The sequence below is a fragment of the Symphodus melops genome (assembly GCF_947650265.1).
Source record: "Symphodus melops genome assembly, chromosome: 21".
NCBI lineage: Eukaryota > Metazoa > Chordata > Actinopteri > Labriformes > Labridae > Symphodus > Symphodus melops.
Genome location: NC_136711.1, coordinates 3,815,204 through 3,834,312, shown reverse-complemented (window position 1 = coordinate 3,834,312; position 19,109 = coordinate 3,815,204). Strand labels below are relative to the sequence as shown.

Sequence of the window (19,109 nt, the reverse complement as noted above, 5' to 3'; positions counted from 1 at the left end):
TGTGTGTGTGTGTGTGTGTGTGTGTGTGTGTGTGTGTTGTTTTATTTCAGGGTTATCTATCTCCAGGTGAGCATGAACGACGGCTTGTCCTTCATCAGCAGCAACGTGCACATCACGACTACAGAGTGTGTAAGTAGAAGCCTTCAAACTCTTTAGAACCCGAGCAGATGAAAACCAGTTATGTTAAAAGTAAATATTTTCCAGCTTTTTGACTAAAAAAAACCCCAGAATGATAGATTTTCTTGAGAGATCTGATGGTTTGTAATCTAATAAAAGAGGTTTTCCATTCCTTCTTGTATTGCATGGTTCCTCCCTTCCAGATTCTTCCATCTTCTCCGACCTCGTCTCTTTCGCACTTTTCCAAAAAAGTCTGCTGTTTTCTTCTCTGCAGTATGTCTCCCGACTCCCTTTCATCTTCCCTTTTTCATTTTGTTATTTTCTCCCTCTATTGGGAACAAAACCACAGGAGTTTGTAGTAGCAATCCACCTCCTCTGAACCCCCCCCATGGGTGGCAGGAGATGAGAGGTTAAAGAATCACGTTCATGACCCTGAAGCTGACAGTTCAGCGTCAACATGCTGGTTGTGAAAGGTGAAGAGGATCATCCTGTCGGAGCTGCTTCGTAGCTCCCAGGTGTGTAAATGTAGACTGCGTGTCAGTGTGACGCAGGGTGGAGCATCATTCCCTCAAAACCAACACTGAACCATGACACAATGTAAGTGAACTTATCACAAAATAAAACGTTGGAACGTATGGACCGAAGCCACAGCAGACTCCCACCCAGCCCAAAGTGGGGTGGACGTGCTCTTTGAAGCCGTTCTGCCTCAGCCCATGTGACTTCGTTTCCATGGTGATATTTTGGATTCAAACGGCTGTGTTGTGGTCCGTGATGTACAAGGCTTAGTTAGACACACCATTGCAATTAGCTGCTTCTCGCCACTAAACTGAACCATATAGACTGAAGACAACCCAAGACGAAGAAGGCACGGCGAAGTTGTGAAAGCCTGGAGCGATAAACGACGTGCAACCATTAAAAAATGTGCACAATCCACAAACCCCTGCAACCTCTCCCCAAAGTGCCTCTTCAGAATGATTAAGCCTTTGTGGTTGATGTAAAGAATATGCACATTTAGCATGAGAAAACAACAGGCATGGTATATTACAACAAAATAGCAGATGTGGTCAGTGTCGGTATTGTTTCCTTCAAAAATCCTGCTCGTCAGCTGGTTGAAGTTAAAAATAAAAAATTGCCTATTAAGTCATGTGGTTCCAGTGATTCTCTCTCTCTCTCTCTCTCTCTCTCTCTCTCTCTCTCTCTCTCTGTCTCTCTCTCTCTCTCTCTCTCTCTCTCTGTCTCTCTCTCTCTCTCTCTCTCTGTTGGGATCAGATAACCCCCCTCTCCTCCCACCCCCTTGTCTTTTACCGCAAGATAGATCGGGGAAAGTCTGGCCACATGTGATCCACATCTGTGGTCTTTAATGGGAACCATGTTCGGCTCATGGAGGACTGCCTGGATTAAAGTGGGCAAAGCAATTGATAGATTCATTCGAGAATCAGCAGTTATACATGACACTAACCTCTGTCATCGACAAAAACAACACGTGAATATTTATAGTGACAGAAAATGAATCCATCACACGAGTATGATTTTACTTGTATTTATTTTTACTGTAAATTTCGCTTCCTCTTCTGTGTCCTGTACAAGTTCTGCTCTTTTTTTACTGCTTTACCCCTTCTGTTATTTTCATTAACACCGCTCAGGGAAAGAAACTGGTTTGTAATACACTTATTGTCAAACCCTGAGAAAGGCCCCGTGTCCACCTGGCCTGTTTTCTGGGCAGAAAAGTGCTGATGTGCTCGGGAGCCCCTGCATGAAGCTTTTATACAATGAAACATAAGTCCTGTCGCTATGACAACAGTCTGTTGACAACAGTCGTGCATGACTGACACAGCTGTGTTACTTTAAACTGAATGTTTTATATTTGAGGTCTTTTTTTTTTTTAACCCAATCAGACACGGAGCAACATTTGAAGAATAGTGTCTGTGACGTTAACGTTTTTCCGATATATTGAAAGATTTTCAATCTGAGCGATCAGGGTGGCCGCACAAAAAAGGAGGTGCGCTTGTAAAAAAAAAAAAAAAAAAAAGATGCTAGACACGTCACTGTTTCAGCTGTGAAAACTCTCTCCTCATTTATAATAATAAAAAAACAGACGCTGACGATCAGAAAAAAAAACGCTCAGTGGACACGGGGTCAAAATGAGGTTGGAGGAAGCGAGTGTGTGTGCTGTCGGACTTTTCTGGTTCGGGACACTTTTAATGTGCATGTGTCATTAAAACGAGTGTGGTGTGTTATCTCTGCAGTTCGATGGCACCATTCTGCTGATCACCCTGCTGGTGTTGTTCCTCCTGTTGGCCATGCTCTTCATGTGGTGGTTCTGGCCCCTCTGCTGCACCGTGGTAAGAAACTCGCACTACATTCAGGAAGTGGGCAATTTGAAAAAGCAACACTTGAATTACAATTGTTCAGAGTTCAAGTTGGTTTGTCTAGAAGCCAAAGGCACCTAATGGGACTAAACATAAGAAAAACATGGCAACCCTGAAGTAGGTCCTCTGAGAGACGCGGCGCTGATGTGATTTATGTATTTTTGAAAGTATAATCTGAATCTCCTTTTCCTCTACAGGTGATCAAAGAACCTCCTCCTCCACCTCCTCCTGAGCCTGTGAGTCAAAATACAGATCAACTACAGTCTGACAGAGATGTTTGCCTGATGTTTATAAGATGTCAAAGTAAAGAAAAAAACACTAAATAAAATCTATAAATACAATTTTAAATGTCTTTAAGATTGACTAAAAGTTCTTGGTGGTAAAAATCCAAAATAGCACCAATATTGCAATAATGAGCTACCTCTTGTTACCGAAGACCATTAAAGCTTTCATTTGATGTGACTTGTACTCAGTGTCTCAAAGTTCATGATAGCAGCCTCTGAAGTAGTTTGTTCAAACGATCTGGAGAGGGTGGCTGAGTCCTTTTTGTGTCATCATTTGTGCCTCAGGAGTCAGACGATGAAGACGGCCTGCCCAAGAAGAAGTGGCCCACTGTGGATGCTTCTTATTACGGAGGACGAGGAATCGGAGGGATCAAGAGGATGGAGGTGACAAGAAGACAGAAACCAGCCTTATAGGATTGAATCTACAAAAACATAGTTGTTTAATGATGTCTGTCCATGTTGTCTGCAGGTGCGCTGGGGAGGAAAGGGCTCTACAGAGGAGGGGGCCAAGCTGGAGAAGCCAAAGAACGCCGTGGTGAAAATGCCGGAGCAGGAGTACGAGCCCTTCGAGCCCAAACCCAAGAAAGCTCACAACAGGAAGGCTCCTCAGAACCGGAAGTGGTACACACCCATCCGGGTAAACACACTCATTTTCCTCCCAGGACTTACAGACAGCGGGGGATTTAAAACGCTCGCTTTTAGTTGACTTGACACATCGAGAAGCTCCAGCACACCGCAGAAGTGCTGTCCTGTAACCAAATATCTGCTTTTGAGGAACTCTAAAATCTTCCCTATTTACAGTTTGACCGCTGTGCATTTTTCAGTTCTTGCACAGTGAGCCTCAAATAACTGTGGTCTGCAGAATTTTCTGAACCCGCAGAGAGGCCCAGACTCCTTTAAGTGAGGTTAGAAAATAAAAGCATCACAAGTGGAGTTTCGACGTTTTCACAAGACAGCAGGGACGAATAACGCCTCATCTGGCAATGTTTGTATTTCATTAGTTTTTAAAAGTACAAAATACTGTCCACACATAACCAAAGGACTACAACATTTTCTCCAGACAGAGAGACAGTATTCAACCTGGCGTCAGGACTGTATGTGTTTTAAGTGTACTCTACAATACAGCTCTGTGCAGCAACACTGGCCTTTCATACAGCAGCAGGACTTACTGTTATCTTTAGGCACGACAACCTTACAGCGAAGAGACTTCTGTATTTTGAATATGATGAAGGCCGGCAAACAGAAGTGCAGTGATTCCAAGCCACGTTTCAGCGACGGCTCAGACACGAGCGAGTATAGAAGAAGTTGATTTAATAAGCTGGCTGCTCACTGTGTGTGTAGATAGTAGTTAGTCTCTTTGACGTTCTTCTGTCAACACACATCCTTTGGTTATTTGGTTAGTTTAAGTTTAGGCCATCAACAAATGGTGGACCTGAGTGCCAACACAATCTGACCTCCGAGTTTGGACCTACTGTTCAGTCAGCTGACGTTTGTTCCCACTTCGTCAGATTCATTCAGTGTGGTAGAGGCGTCATTGGCCCGCCTCATGTTGTTGACACTCCAACTCCAATGTGATCTCCACGATGGTTCAGTAAATAATACAAAAGTACACATTGCAATGAAACGACTTAACATTTAAAAGGTGCGTTACCTGAACCAGTCACATCTATCCTTGTTAAACCCGCACAAAACCCGGAAGTTAGCATCCGTGAAATGTTCAGTCTACTGAGGTGGACCCCAAAAAATTCAGTCTACTGAAACCCCGTACTGAAAAGTCCACACTCGGTTCTGAATTGAATCAGGTTGTCTATTTAACATGTTCTTTACAGAGGCAATTTCAGCTGGATAACATTCAAGCCATGAAGGTCACAGACCGACACATTTGTCTGAAATCATCTCACGTGATGCTACTCAGACATGCAAATATTTTACTTGGACCAGGCATTGCCCATGAACATGTGAGTGTGAGAATACAGAAACACAAGGAGGAGTCAGCCAAGACAAAAGTCTCAGAAACACAGACATGGAGAAACTAACTGAGTCAGGGAAAAGTAGACATGGTAAATAAAGTCATGTTCATTCTGTCCCATCTGCACCGTGTCTTCAATCCAAGAGAATGCCTCGTATTTTTCAACCAACGATCATTAAATGCAACCATGTCAAACATCAGAGACAAAGCACATACTGTATGTTTGCAGAAATCGTACAGACTTAAATCAGATCTCAGGACACAAAATAAACAATAAGATCGATCTACAGCATGCCAACAATGTTCCCTTCAAGTCGTTCTGTTCCATCCTTTGACTGACTCTGGAGTCGTCTCACACAATGTAAAAAAATCTTCTTAACAGGTGAAGACGAAGCTCCTTCCTCTCACGTAAGCAAAGTCATAGAGTATAAGAAGAGAGAGGCCGGGCTTCATGCTCCTCTGTGTCTTGTGTATTTTGTAACTTTTTGTCATTGAATTGGTTTTGGAAGTTAGTAACTAAAAAGAAGAAAAGGTCAATCAAACGAGGTACACCGTTTATTTAATTTGTCCAAAATCCAAAGCTTCTTTTACTTTGAAATTATTTTATTTAATATTTCATCAGACAGATTTATTATGTTATTTTTTAATCATTTCATTATTGGAGTCCCCTCCACTTTAACATTAGATAGATAGATAGATAGATAGATAGATAGATAGATAGATAGATAGATAGATAGATAGATAGATAGATAGATAGATAGATAGATAGATAGATAGATAGATAGATAGATAGATAGATGGATGGATGGATGGATGGATGGATGGATGGATGGATGGATGGATGGATGGATGGATGGATGGATGGATGGATGGATGGATGGACGGACGGACGGACGGACGGACGGACGGACGGACGGACGGACGGACGGACGGACGGACGGACGGACGGACGGACGGACGGACGGACGGACGGACGGACGGACGGACGGACGGACGGACGGACGGACGGACGGACGGACGGACGGACGGACGGACGGACGGACGGACGGACGGACGGATGGATGGATACTTTATTGATCCCGAAGGAAATTCAAGACAGAATAAACATTGTTATTCCATTGACTCAAATGGACGACTCATATATGGCACTGAATCACATGTACCGAACATCAGATATTGATTGGATGATTATGTTCCAGTGAAGTAATCTGCTTCTCGGCTCCTGTATACGTTTTATCATTTTCCCTGGAGACTTTTTAAACGTCATGAGTCTAAAATGAAGAACACAGCTGAGAGCGGCTAATCAGCCTCGACCAGAGAGGAAGGAACTCATCAGAGAATCGGCTGCAGCAGCGTCAGTCTGGGATTCAAACCTGCAGACCACAGGCCAAATGTTTGCTGATACAGTAGAATCAGTATTAATGGTATTTTATGATGTTGTGGACAGCGAGATCTGGTGTCCAGATGTGTCCAGCTGTTTAACCCCTCCCTCTCCTCTCCTCTCTTGTGCTCAGGGTAAACTGGATGCTATCTGGGCTCTGTTTCGCAGAGGGTACGACCAGGTGTCCCTGATGAGACCCCAGCCTGGAGATCATGTGAGTTCCTTGGCAGTGCATCATGAAAATATAGAATAGAAATGGATCTTATATTCACACCCTTTCACATTCACTGTTCCAAATCTGATCCAGGTCATCACTCCTGCAGGGTTTTATGTCTGTGATGACCCTCTGTGTTTGATTTTGGACTTTCTGAGTTTCCACTTCACATTACGCTGTAGTTGGATTTGGGACCAGCTTACACATCTTGAGCCATCATGAAGATTGAGGGTTTTTTTGTCTTTTCTTTTGCATTGTACCTATAACCCGGCAGAAGAGTATTTATTAGAGAAAAAAAATACATTTAAATGTGTATTTAACCAGCAAAACCTCATTGAGAATCTTATTTACAAGAGTGTCCTGGAAACAGTGGGTCTGTTAAAATGATGGGTAGCCTGTTCAAATAGATTTCTTACAGGAGCGTTGGAAAAATGTGTTACGCTTTTGGGATTTAGAAAAATAAGACGCCACCCTTAAGAGCCTTACATATCAGGCACAGTTGGCCGTTGGTGCTGCCAAAAAGGCCAAGTTCTCCACAGACTGAATACATTAAACTGGGGTACAAGGGTACAAGGATTTGTGGCTAACTGTACTTGTGTTTTTCATGTTGCTCATACCAGGCTTTAACTGCTGCCGTTTGAGCGATGTGCCACACGCTGCCTGAAAAGAATTAAGAATCTGCACAGCTGAGTCTGGTGTCTCAACTTGAATTAACAGAAACAAAGCAGAAGAGAAAATGACAACACGAGCTGGGTTAGTGGAGACAGGGCATCAGGGCCACTGTGGCTGCAGGGCTTACAATTTGGTGGTGGAGGCAAAAAGCCAAACTGAAGTCATGGCTCTCATGCCTCTGTCAAATTCCTTCCCTGTCTTATGTGATAGTCTAATCCTTTGGTGAAAATTAAAAAAAGGCCTCAGAAACCCAAGACTATGTTCCTAACTGTCTCAGGTTTAAATGACTTCCTGTGTGTCTACAGCCTGAAAATCCTTCAGTCGTCTAAACCCATTACTCATCCCGTCTTCCTTTCCTCCGCCTGTCTTTCCACCTCCTTCACTCCTGGTGTTTCTGAGCTGGCGAACACCTCCGCTGGCCACTCTCCATCCCTGTGAGCCAGTCTCGCCCTCACACCTGCTTCAGATTAGACGCCATAAATCGGATAGAAAGCAGAACCCCAGCTCACCCCCCTGGACACATCCTTTCAGCTCGATAGGGGGTTTTTCATTGTGTGAGCTGGTAAAAAAAAAAAATCTCTCTTCATCTCAGATCAGCCACATGGTTTAGTTTTAATGCTCAGAGCCTTTTTAGCAATAAACCACCAATGAGAGTTAAATGTGGGGTGAGGATTGGGAGTTCATTGAGTACAAAACGCTCCCTCGGGATGTTTCAAACTCCCTCTGTAACATTTAGCTAAGTCCGTTTAAAGCTAGAATTCGCCGTTCTGATTTATTCCCACTCTTCACTAATTAACTCACACTTTACTTACAGATCTAATGAACAGAAAACATTAAAGCAGCATACTTTAAATCACATGATTGTGGTAGACATTATACGTTATACTCATCAGCAGCATGGGAGAGTCGTCACTGTAAGCAGGTTAGCATGCTAACCTTAGCATTTAGCATGTACAGCCTCGCAGAGGTGGGCAATAAAATGTTCAAATCTTTTCTTCCCTATCTGTAACTTTTTTATCTGCTCGTCGTCACCTTCCACCATCCCTCCATCTATTTTTCTCGTGTTCGCCGTGCTTTCCTCTGCTTTCCTTTCCTGTCCTTTGCGCGTCTAACTGTCCCGCTGATCAGACCCATCCCAAGCTCTCGTTAAAACCATGCCCTATTAGCTTAAAATTTCCAATGATGTCTTTTAACAGGAATTCCTCCTTTAAGACTGCGCCTTGGCACCAACACAGGAACAGAGACACGTTTTTGCTTACAGCTTTTCCTTTGGATAAATGAGACCTAAAAAAAGACCTCATCAGCTTTAGATTTAATCTTAACCAAAGCAGAAAAAAAAATCTGCTCTGTTTAGTCTTCACATATCTCTTATCCAGTGAAGCTTTTAGTGATGTCTGCATACGTCATCATGACGCAAAGCTCAGAGTTAAGAAGAAATCCTGTCTTTCTTTCTGCTGGAATAATGTCGTCTCCTCAAACCATTAGTGGTCAGTAATGAAGCGGCAGTTAATCCCCCAGGTCAACAGGGAAGCTCATTTCCACGTGGTGTAATGTTTTATTTTAAAACATATTGAAAACATCTCTCACGAGGGTCACCTGAAAAAAGATCTGCCCCGTTCAACCGTGACAAAGTGTGAGGAGAAACTTCTCACGGCCCAAAGGCTGCTAGACGTTCAAACACTGAAATCTCAGTTTTTACACGACGCAGAGTTTTCTCTGTTTATTCTGGATCCTCCGTTGGCTTCGCTTTGCTGAAGGCCACAGCAACAGACGGATGTCACCCTCGAGACCAACTGGGCCACGGTTCTGTACAGTGTAGTCATGATCACCCTGACTTCTGATCTCCTGTAAATGATGACACACACACACACACACACACACACACACACGCACACCTACACACACTTCTTCGTTCTCCTTTCAGTGAACCCAGTAACCCTTCATCATGTTTGCGTAACATAGTCTCCATTTGGTATGATGCAGAGGCGAGTGTGTGTGTGCGTGTGTGTGTGTGCACATTGCATGTATACACTTATATAATCATATAATTTACCAGTCACTGACCACAAGTTAGCCTCACAAGGATGAAGTTATCTTCATTTGATACAGCAGTTCTCCATTATGAGAGTGTGTCACCAAACCACATCCAATTATACTGACGTCAGAGCTCTCTTTCTTTGTCTCTCTCTCTCTCTCTCACACACACACACACACACACACACACACACACACACTGTACATAAACACAAACCTCCCAAGGGAAGCGTTTAGCAGGCTTAAGGACATGCGGTCATACCTAAGCACACGACTGCCAGCTCTGTCTCCACCAACTGACCGACCATGTCTCACACACGTTATGCCAGGCTGAGACCATTTTATGACCTTCGTGAGACATGAAGGAGCTCAGCGGTAAAGAACTTCCATGTTTGCTTTTTTTTTTTGTCCGAGAAAATGTTCAATCTTTGGCTGGTTACTAAAAGTCCAATGTGCACAACGCTGAGTGGGTGTTTTATTAGGAACACATCTTATCTAAACTTCTACGAGCAAAGAGCAACACTGCACTTTTACAGGACAAGCTAGCCAAAAAACAAGATCCCTCTTTCTTAAGGAATCAGATAAGAAGATTCTTACAACTCAAACACTTTGACATTAAAGGGTCTACAGCTAGTTTGCTTCGCTAAGCACAGAAATCTAAACACGGACACACCGCACTTTCAAACGACTTTAATGTTAAACCATCGTGGCTCAGGCTTTTATGTTAAAATATGTTACCATAAAAGAGATCTGCAGTGCAAATGTTGTCCACTTTTTTATAGCATTTTTTTTTTTATTCATTTCTAGAGGATGACAGATGCAAACTTGTATGAATATTTGAGGTCCCCAATATTGACAAGAAGAAATTTCCCATCATATTACTCTCATGACTGATGATTGAAAAAAAAAAAAGGAGAGGACATCAAAGTCAAACTCGACTCGGCCAGCTGTAATCTCTGATAGCTGGACAGCAAGGACTGGTTTACTCGTGTGTTTCTCCATGAGTCTAATTTGAAAGGAGCCAAAGTGCTGCTTTAGTTTAGAGTATTTCTGTTTTCTCCTTTCTGCTGGTTCGTCCAACTTTGAAAGATCCTCCTCCGAGCCCTTTTTTAAGCGGTCTAGAAATGCCAGACTTGAAAAGTGTTGACAGACCATGAGCTAGTAGTCGCTGCGAGATACTTGGCCTTTGCTAAAGCTGTTTATTCAAGCTGTGTTTTGGCTTGTCGCAGTTTATGGACAGGTCCACATGACTGCAATTTGTCCATTGTTACTGTCATACCGCCTGTCTGTGGTAGATGTAAAGATAGTCAGCTAAATGGAGATAGACAAAGACATAGACAATGTTTCAAGAGTGGTGTTGCATGTGTTAGCTGTATCAACATTATTTTCTTGATGGCATTGTTTGTCTTTGGTCGAGAGTTTGTACATCGTCTGTGTTGAAGCTGTTATCGGGTTCACTCTGTAAACTACGGTCCCATGGCTCCAAACACTGATACTAGCCGTTAGCAGATTAACATTACCTCACTTCAATCTGGCTGCCGACCACAAGCAATTATAGAGGCAGGTCCGGTTACCGTGGTAACAGTGACCTCTGTGAACCCCGGTGCAGCTTGTGGGATGTATAAAATTTGACGAGAAGTTTGGGAGTGAAATTCGATTTCTGCCGGAACAAATTCATTTCTTTAACAGTCTGATGAGTTTGGCTTTAAAACGGTACATTTTCCAAATAAACGTCAACCTTTACCACCACACACACCCCGTCAGCTTGGACACACACTTACACTTTCTACACACACACGACACACACACACACACTAGAATCCCTCTAAAGCCAAAACCTTTCCTGGTTTTTGTTCCACATGAGGGACCTTTCGAAGGTTTGATGGGGGGAGGGGGGGGGGTGTAATCTGGAACATCAGCTGGTCGTACACACAAAAACACACACAAACAAAACAACAGACAGAAACATACATCTGTATCTAACACTGTCGTCTGATACAATCTGAGTCCAGATGTGTTTTAGGTTAGAAACCTGTGTGTGTTAGTGTGTTGAAGTGTGTACATCTTTACTTGTCCAACCAACCCAGTTACATCCCATCAACACAACTCATTTTAGATGAGGGACCAAGATTGGGGAACAGAGGGTTGCCAGTTCAAGTCCCGGTGTGGAGCAAGTCTATAAATTGATCCAGTAGCTTCCTGAGCACTCCCAAGCAAGGATACTGTGTTTGTGTAGCATGTTCCACAACAGGGTGTGAAACTGTATTCACCCTTATTGCAAGGACTTCTTCTTCTTCTTCTTTAACAACTGTCTGACTTGAACATGTTGATTCATGGCGCTCTGAGCTAAGTGCTGACATCATCATGATCATATAGTGACAGTAACAATCTCACGCTCAGACGTGTGTTAACGTTTCGTCTCTTCACTTCCCTTCAGGGTCGATGCATCAACTTCACCAGAGTGAAAGACGAATCAGCAGCAGCAGCAGCCAAAGCCAAACCTCGCACCCCGATCCACACGCCTTCGACCCCGCCTCCCGACTACCCCTCCATTAGCCCCTCCTCTTCTCCCACCTCCTCCAGCCCTCCTTCTAGATCACCCCCGCCAGGACAGGTACTCCCAGGACCGCCACCAGCCCGCACGCCACCGGGGCTACCTTGTCCACCGCCATCACGTCCCCCACCCTCCCTACGACCCTGAATCACACAGACCCCTCCCACCCCCAATGCACCAGCTTTCATAACAAAGACTCAGACCAGGTCTTTCACTTGGAAGGTTTTGGTCTTCACAGCCAAAGAAACTCCTAAAGCCAAAGATCAGCAGTATTTGACCAGTCGTTCTAATTTCCTCTTCTCGTTTCCTGTTTGGGGAAAAGTCAAATCAAACTGTAGCATGGAAGGATTTCGATGTTTCAATGATGCCACTATGTAGCAAGATCAATCCTGGGGGGGGGGATACTACAAAATCAAACAATAAAGCTGTTGTTTTTTGGTCTCAAGGCAAACGGGGGAGAATCCTTTTCTGGCGGGTTTGAGAAGCAGTTTGACTTGACATTCAGGCCCAAACAGATGGAGAATGAGGAGAATTATTTTTTACAAAGTGTTGGTGTTGTAAGATCAGGGAGGATTGTTGCTGGACAGCAAAGCATGTAGGGACACGGAGTCCAGAGAAAAAATACTTGCAGTGGATGAAATGTCTTTGTTGTCTTTATCAACTACTGAGTTAGGCCTATGGTGACAAGACATGGGGTGAACATGAAGTATGAAATGAAGAACCTGAGTTCAAACGTTGAGCAGAATCGATTTGCGTATTCCTCCGTTGCAGTGACATGCAATGCTGAATGAGAGATTTCGGGAATCAGATTTCAATGGGATGGTGTTTAGTTACCAAAAAGAAGATGTGTCATTTCTTATATTGTCCCATTGTTCTCTTAGCCAAAGTGTTTTTTTTATTAATCCCTTTTTGTCTAGCAACCAATTCCAGCCTTGAGTACAAAACATTTACAGTTACCTAATGTTGTGGTGGTTTGTACCTTTAAGTGACGGGGAAGTGTACAGATGTTTTATGGAAGGGAGGATTTTTTATAGAGTGTTTGAGATGAGCTTTTGAATGTTCCAGTGGTTTATGTCTTTGAGGCTTTGGATGTTGTCCTTACCAACTTTTACGTGTAGTTGTATTTAGAATACAGCAATATATATATTTTTTTGTGTCATTTGTTTTTGCGCACATAGACTGCTGGGCAACTACAATATGTATTTTATTAGCATTTGGACAATGAAAGTCATGAAATCAAGCAACAAGTAATCAGGTCAACTCCATGTTTAAGATCTTTATACTCAATACTGATACTGATACTGTACTTTGATACCAATGTGTGTGTGTTTTATGTCTTCAGTTTTATCATCACCGGTCACATTGCAACTGCAGGGCAGTTCAAAGAGCATCTAATTTATTTGACTCCCCGAGAGAAATAGAGGAGAGTACTTGAATATCGACAAGGTGTCCAACCACAAAGACGGACACTGTGCGCAGAATTAAGAAACAGCAGCTAGTCAGTAACAAGTCACACCAGGACACCAGCTTCTTCAAGCCGCTCAGCGACACTCACAAAGAAACGATGCTGAGTGAACCCAAACAAAAATCCTAAATATTGCGAAAGCTGCTGTGCATTTTGCTTTCTTCACTTTCTTACATTGGAAGTGAACTGATTGGATCAATTCGATTTTTTTATTTTTTTTTAATGGGGGTTTGTATAAATCAGGTTGAAAGATGCGGGTTCTCCATTTATATCCTGTGCCTTCTGGTATTTTGTTCTTGTGTGATTTTTTTTTTTTTTTTTTTTTACATCTTTTTTTTGTGTCAAACTGTCACTGTGTCATTCAGTTACGTCATGTGCCATTATGTTGCCTTGTGCATATCTCAGTGCCCAAAACAGCTGTGATTAGTTAGTGAAAGAGAACGGTTTTTAAATACCTGTTTGTTTGTTTTTTACCTTTAAAAAAAAAAAAAAAAATGTTTTCCAATTACGATAGGCAGAAACACAGTAAGTGTTTTATTGGTTCTAATTTGCAGTATTATGTTACTGCACTATCTCCTCTCATCCGGTGAAAAAAAGTAAGATCACAGAAAAATGTAGCCAAAACAGATATCAGTGTAGAGATATTAATGCCCACATTACATACAAGGTGGAAAGGATTGGTGTATTTGAATATTGTCTTCTTCCGTACACGAGCACATTTCAATCAAAAGTTTGGAGTGTCATGTAAAGTCAGCTGCTTGTACTTCCTTGTGAGAGATCTGATTTGAACACACAGAAGTGGATACAAAATGTTCCTCTTCTTCCATTTTTAGCCTTTGCTTAACCTCGAGGGTTGTAAGACTAATAACACTTCTCACATTGTTGGCCTGTGAGTATACCACAGAGTTTCAGAATAAAGGCGGCAGGGTCAGCGACATCCCCAGGTTTCTATATCTATCAGATGAGGTACGTTATGTTAATCAGTATCTTTGACACAAATCAACAGCAGCGCTGAAACAAACATTAAAGACATATGATTTTCACTTGTTGGTTGACATGATTTTTTTAACAGTATCAATAAAGGTTGACTTCAAAGCTTCTGCCAGAGAGTCCCTGTGTGTGATTTCTGTTTGACTCGTGTGTAATACAGACCTCAGTGTTTCGCCTCTAATTTCCTCCCTGCAGCTCCGCCCCTCAATAACTAACAGTGACTAACTGTACCATTCACAGTTCGCTCTGTGTACTGCTCACACACACACACACACATTTGGCTGCATCAGAAGTACAAAATACCAAGGCAAGTTAGGTTCTTTTTATGTCAACATAGGAACACGATAGTGTAACTCAAATTGGGAACTACAAGGCTAAAACAACAACAGTGCACTGTTTGAGCGCTGCACAGGTGAATGTAAGGCTGACAATGAATCTACACCAGACGTCACAACTATGAAAACAAAGACAAGAAAATATGACTGACGAGAAGTTATATTAACGCCCTACTAGATATTTGTTAATCGTAAATTAAGTTAAAGGTGCCAAGGTTCACATCTGAAAAATCTGAGAAGTGAATCTCAATAATATGGTGAGAGTCAGCAGCTGCAGGGCGAGATCTAGAAAGTGAGGAGGCACCACCATCTTTTAAATCGGAGGAGAGGAAGTCATCTGGCCTCCCCAAGACAGAAAATGAAAGAGGTGAGAAGATAAGATGATTAATAGATCTCTAGAGTGGAACTAATGTAAAGCAGACCTCATCGATGAGATCACTTACAACTGGGTTTGATCGTTCAAACGATCTGCTGTGACAATTCTGGCACGAACAGGCTTTCTTTATGGGGCACGGTAAGACAGGAACAATAGGCGGGCACAGGCGTGAACTGTTAATTATGGCTCGATTTCCTTCAGTGTCAGAGCGTGGTGCCCGGCCCGCTGCCACACGCCAGCCAGACAGGAAGTGTTACGCCTGCTTTCTTTAAACATCAAGCCACGTCTGCGTCCAGATCGACGGCAAGCTGCCTAAAATGACATTAGGGCAAAGTATAGTGTTGTTTTGTTCAGGGGGGGAAAAAAGAGAAGACAAAGCCGAAACAACAAGTTTCTTAACAGAACCAGAACCTCTGTGCCCTGGCCTATGGGACACTTAAATATAACAGAGCCATTGTTAATGTTAACAATAGGTCTGGTCCTCTGGGCCACAAGAATGTGTACTTACAACTGGATTTTAATTAAACTATAAAAATACAGAAACGAGAATTTAAACTCCTGGAGGTCATGGTATTGTTATCATGGATGTCAGGAAACAGCTGGCACATCTGTTCTTAAAGCTGCAGTGATCAAATGTTGTATCCTGAAAAAACAATTAAATGACTGACTGCGGTGTGAAAATGGTCATAGACAGGGAAAGACCCAAAGACAATTCAGAGCAATCCTGCAGCTCACCTCAGTTTAACTCGTCGTTTGAGTATCTTTGAACTGCTCTCTTTTTTTTTTTTTTTTTTTTGGTTACACAACTTGACTGTGACGGTTCAGTCTCATTATTCTCATTGAAAAAGAAAAAAGATAAGACTGATAAAGGATCACACAGCTCAGCAACAAACTGCAGACGCACTAAAATAGCAACAAAGGAAATTAGGAGTTAAAAACAGCCCTGGTGGTCACTGATATCCTCAGCTTGTAAATGATGATGTTGATGCGCTTATGAGTCAACGTTTGTTTCCACTGGCGCACACAGTGGCCAATGAAAATATATTTACAGGTTTACCAGCACAGGAGTACACGTAAGTCTGCATAAAGTCATCTGAAGCAAGGTTTACATAACAAGTTGGAAGAAACTGGGAAAGTGGTTTTCGCTTGAGACATGTATTCTCCTCCTTAAATCCTGCTGAGGCTTCTTTGCTGATGAAGGCAAAGGGTGCTTTCCATTGAATTCCCCCGGATTCTTCTTTCCACCGCTGGGTTCACCACCAGCTACCTTCCGGTCACAAGCTTAATGCTAACCTTTCGACCTCTACCTCCCACACTGTCTCGAGCGCAGCAGAAGAGTTGAGAAATAATGTCCCCGTTGGGCACTGATTGAAGTTCAGTGAAGTGTATCTGAGCTCCTCGGAAGAGGACACCTCAGTGTCGTCAACGATCACGTTGTCAAAGGGTTCACAATCGCACACCGTCTGCCCAAAGAGTATTCAAAGCGTGTTTCTGTGGCTGGTAATGAATTTAATACAGCTAGAGAAGCCCGGTGAGCAGTTCCAGCTGGATAATTACTGTGGAGTCTGCATTTTTCCCCTCTGCATGCAGAGGAGAGGAGGATGTGGGATGTTGAAAGGGATGGGCTGAATCAGAAAAAATGGAGAAAATGAGGCAGACGGGCAGTGAGTCCTCCGCTGATGGAGGGAGCGAGAGCTGAACAACACAAAAAATAACAGCAGCTAAGACTTCTCAATAAACACTTCCTCCTTTATCTGCTGCCTCAGTCTTGTATGGATATAACTTGTCTGTAAACATTCAAAAGATTTAAGACAAACTGCTTATTCGCTGCAGAACAACATATGAATCTGATCATTCTCGGACTGAGTAACCAAAAAAAATGAATAACAATGCGGATAAAAGGAATTAAGTCCCAGTATTGTTTGAGTGGTTACCAATGGTTTCCAATAAACAACAAGGTACAACATGTTAAAAGACCACAAGCAAAGAGGGAAGGGTTTTTCCAAGTCCATCATGGGAATAAAAAAATTGAAAGTGTTCGCCTTGTGGTCACAATCGAAATACTCACAATCGATGTCCCCCAGTGTTTAAAAGAACATTTAATCCTTTGCAAACAGAGAGTTTGATTTGTCAGTGTATTCAGGCCACAGATTGAACTACTTTAACTTTTCACTGCCCATCACATTCTTTCTGGGCTCTATTGAAAATAACTTTGCATGCAAAACATCGACTCACAATTTTCAGAACATTTCTGTTTCAAAGGTTGTAAAGCCGTTTAGGGGTCTGTCACAGCATGAACATATGATACAACTTTAACTGAATGGACCTTCAGCAACTCTAAAAAACAAACACTGAGCTGCTTGAATTGTCCACCGGGGACAAATGTAATTTTTTTGAATTGAATTGAATTGAAGAGCTGAGGAAACACAGGGCTGGAATAAGTGGATGAGGGAACATAAGGCTAAGGACACACAGCGCTAAGGGAACACAGGGCTGAGGAAACATAGGGTTGGAATAAGTGGATGAGGGAACATAAGGCTAAGGACACACAGCGCTAAGGGAACACAGGGCTGAGGAAACATAGGGTTGGAATAAGTGGAAGAGGGAACATAAGGCTAAGGACACACAGCGCTAAGGGAACACAGGGCTGAGGAAACATAGGGTTGGAATAAGTGGATGAGGGAACATAAGGAAACACAGCGCTAAGGGAACACAGCGCTGAGGAAACATTGGGTTGGAACAAAGGGATTAAGGGAATATTGTGTCGAGGGAACAAAGCGCTAAGGGAACATTGGACTGATTGAACATAGGAAAGAGGAAACATGAAGGGCAAAGGGAAGGTTGGGTTAAGGGGAAATAAGGAGACAAGAGCACACTGCTAAGGGGACATAGAACCTAGAAAACATTGAGTTGAGGGAATAAAGGGACATGAAACATTAGTTATCTGGAACATTGGGGGAAGGGACTTAAGGGCTAAGGAAACATGAATAAGAAAACAAGTGAATAGGGAACAGAGGGAACAATCACATGCTCCTCGTTCTTATTCAGTCGACTCACGAGACTATGAGACCAGTTCTTAAGAAATTTGAAAGTATAGTGCATTAATGCTAAATTATAACTCTGCTGCATCTGTGAGTCAAACCCAACATTTAGCTGAATCACACAATATCTCAACTCTTAAAGCTACAATCTAATCTGGAAGCACCAAAACACTAACAGTAAATAGGCCTCTAAATGTGTGTACAGAGCATCTACCACATTAAGTTAAAGCATTACATGGTACTAAAATACAATGAATTGAAGGTTTTGCATACATTTCCAGAGTTGTGTCCTTTCCGTCAGCCAACATGAGTGGCAGGCTGTGAACGTTTAAAGTTCTCTTCAGCCAAATTTGTTTCAACAAACCAAAGTCTGGGATACGCAGTGTTATGAAATGGTTGTGCAGCCACATCACAACCATGACATTAAGATAGCTCTCTGGTCCTTATAGTCTGCTTCACAGATATTCAGACAATATTTGTGGGAAGTAAATTCCTCCGTTAACCGCTGTCATGAAGCAGGCGAGGCTGCAGGCAGATTTAAGCAAAGCCTCCATCGAGCAGCTCATTCTATAAGGACTACAACAACACAGGCTCATGCTGTAATGAGAGGTAGAGGACTGTGTGATTATGACTGTTACTCAGAGGCTAAGGAGGTAACTGTATCGTTTATTGTAGCTGACATGTTTACTGCTGCTTGGTTTTCTTACTCTGTAATATCCCCTTTCTTTCTCTCGTCTGCTTTTTTGTAACCTTCTTTTGTCGACGTTCCCTTTTTTCTTTCTCTGTTTTCTTAAGCTCTGTCTCTTCTTTTCTTTCTTTACCCTCTTTCTCACTTTTTTTTTTTTTTTTGCGCTCCTTCCAAAGTGAAGAAAACCGAGGCCCATAGGAATGTGCTGATGGCTGAGTGTTTCATCTTGGTCTCACATTACCGCCCAGACTGAACCTCACTGACCCAACACACACACACACACACGCACACGCGCACACGCACACACACACACACACACACACACACACACACACACACACACACACACACACACAGATGCTGGTATTTGTCATTGTGCCTGTATTTTGATGCCCCTTGTTTCCATGGTAACTGGTCGGAGTGCAAACAGCAGGCTGGAAAGATGGAAAGCTATCCTGTAAGCACCGTGGTGGTTTTTCTGGCAGTTAAAACAGAGTTTATATGACCATATTCGTCATTTCTGGTCCTCTATCCACTGCATCACGAGGAAAACTTGTAACGCTGTTTTCACTCTGCACATTCAAAATACAGTATAGAAATGGTGTTTTCTTCCAACAAGG

General features: G+C 42.7%; 1 protein-coding gene across 2 annotated transcripts in view; it reads left to right on the top strand.

The window, feature by feature from the left end:
• antxr1c (ANTXR cell adhesion molecule 1c) overlaps positions 1–14,159 on the top strand; it is a 38,829-nt gene extending 24,670 nt beyond the window's left edge. Inside the window, exons 12-19 of one of the 2 annotated variants that reach the window (XR_013781660.1) lie at positions 51–129; positions 2,364–2,459; positions 2,684–2,722; positions 3,056–3,154; positions 3,240–3,407; positions 6,254–6,334; positions 11,478–13,796; positions 13,835–14,159. Coding sequence is in view for 1 of the 2 variants with exons in the window: in XM_079372032.1 (XP_079228158.1) it covers positions 51–129; positions 2,364–2,459; positions 2,684–2,722; positions 3,056–3,154; positions 3,240–3,407; positions 6,254–6,334; positions 11,478–11,741 (826 nt within the window). In the remaining variant the exon portion in view is untranslated. Of the gene's footprint in view, positions 1–50; positions 130–2,363; positions 2,460–2,683; positions 2,723–3,055; positions 3,155–3,239; positions 3,408–6,253; positions 6,335–11,477 lie in introns of both variants that reach the window. The other variant, XM_079372032.1, reaches the window with a different exon arrangement.
• The last annotated feature ends 4,950 nt before the right edge of the window (positions 14,160–19,109 follow it).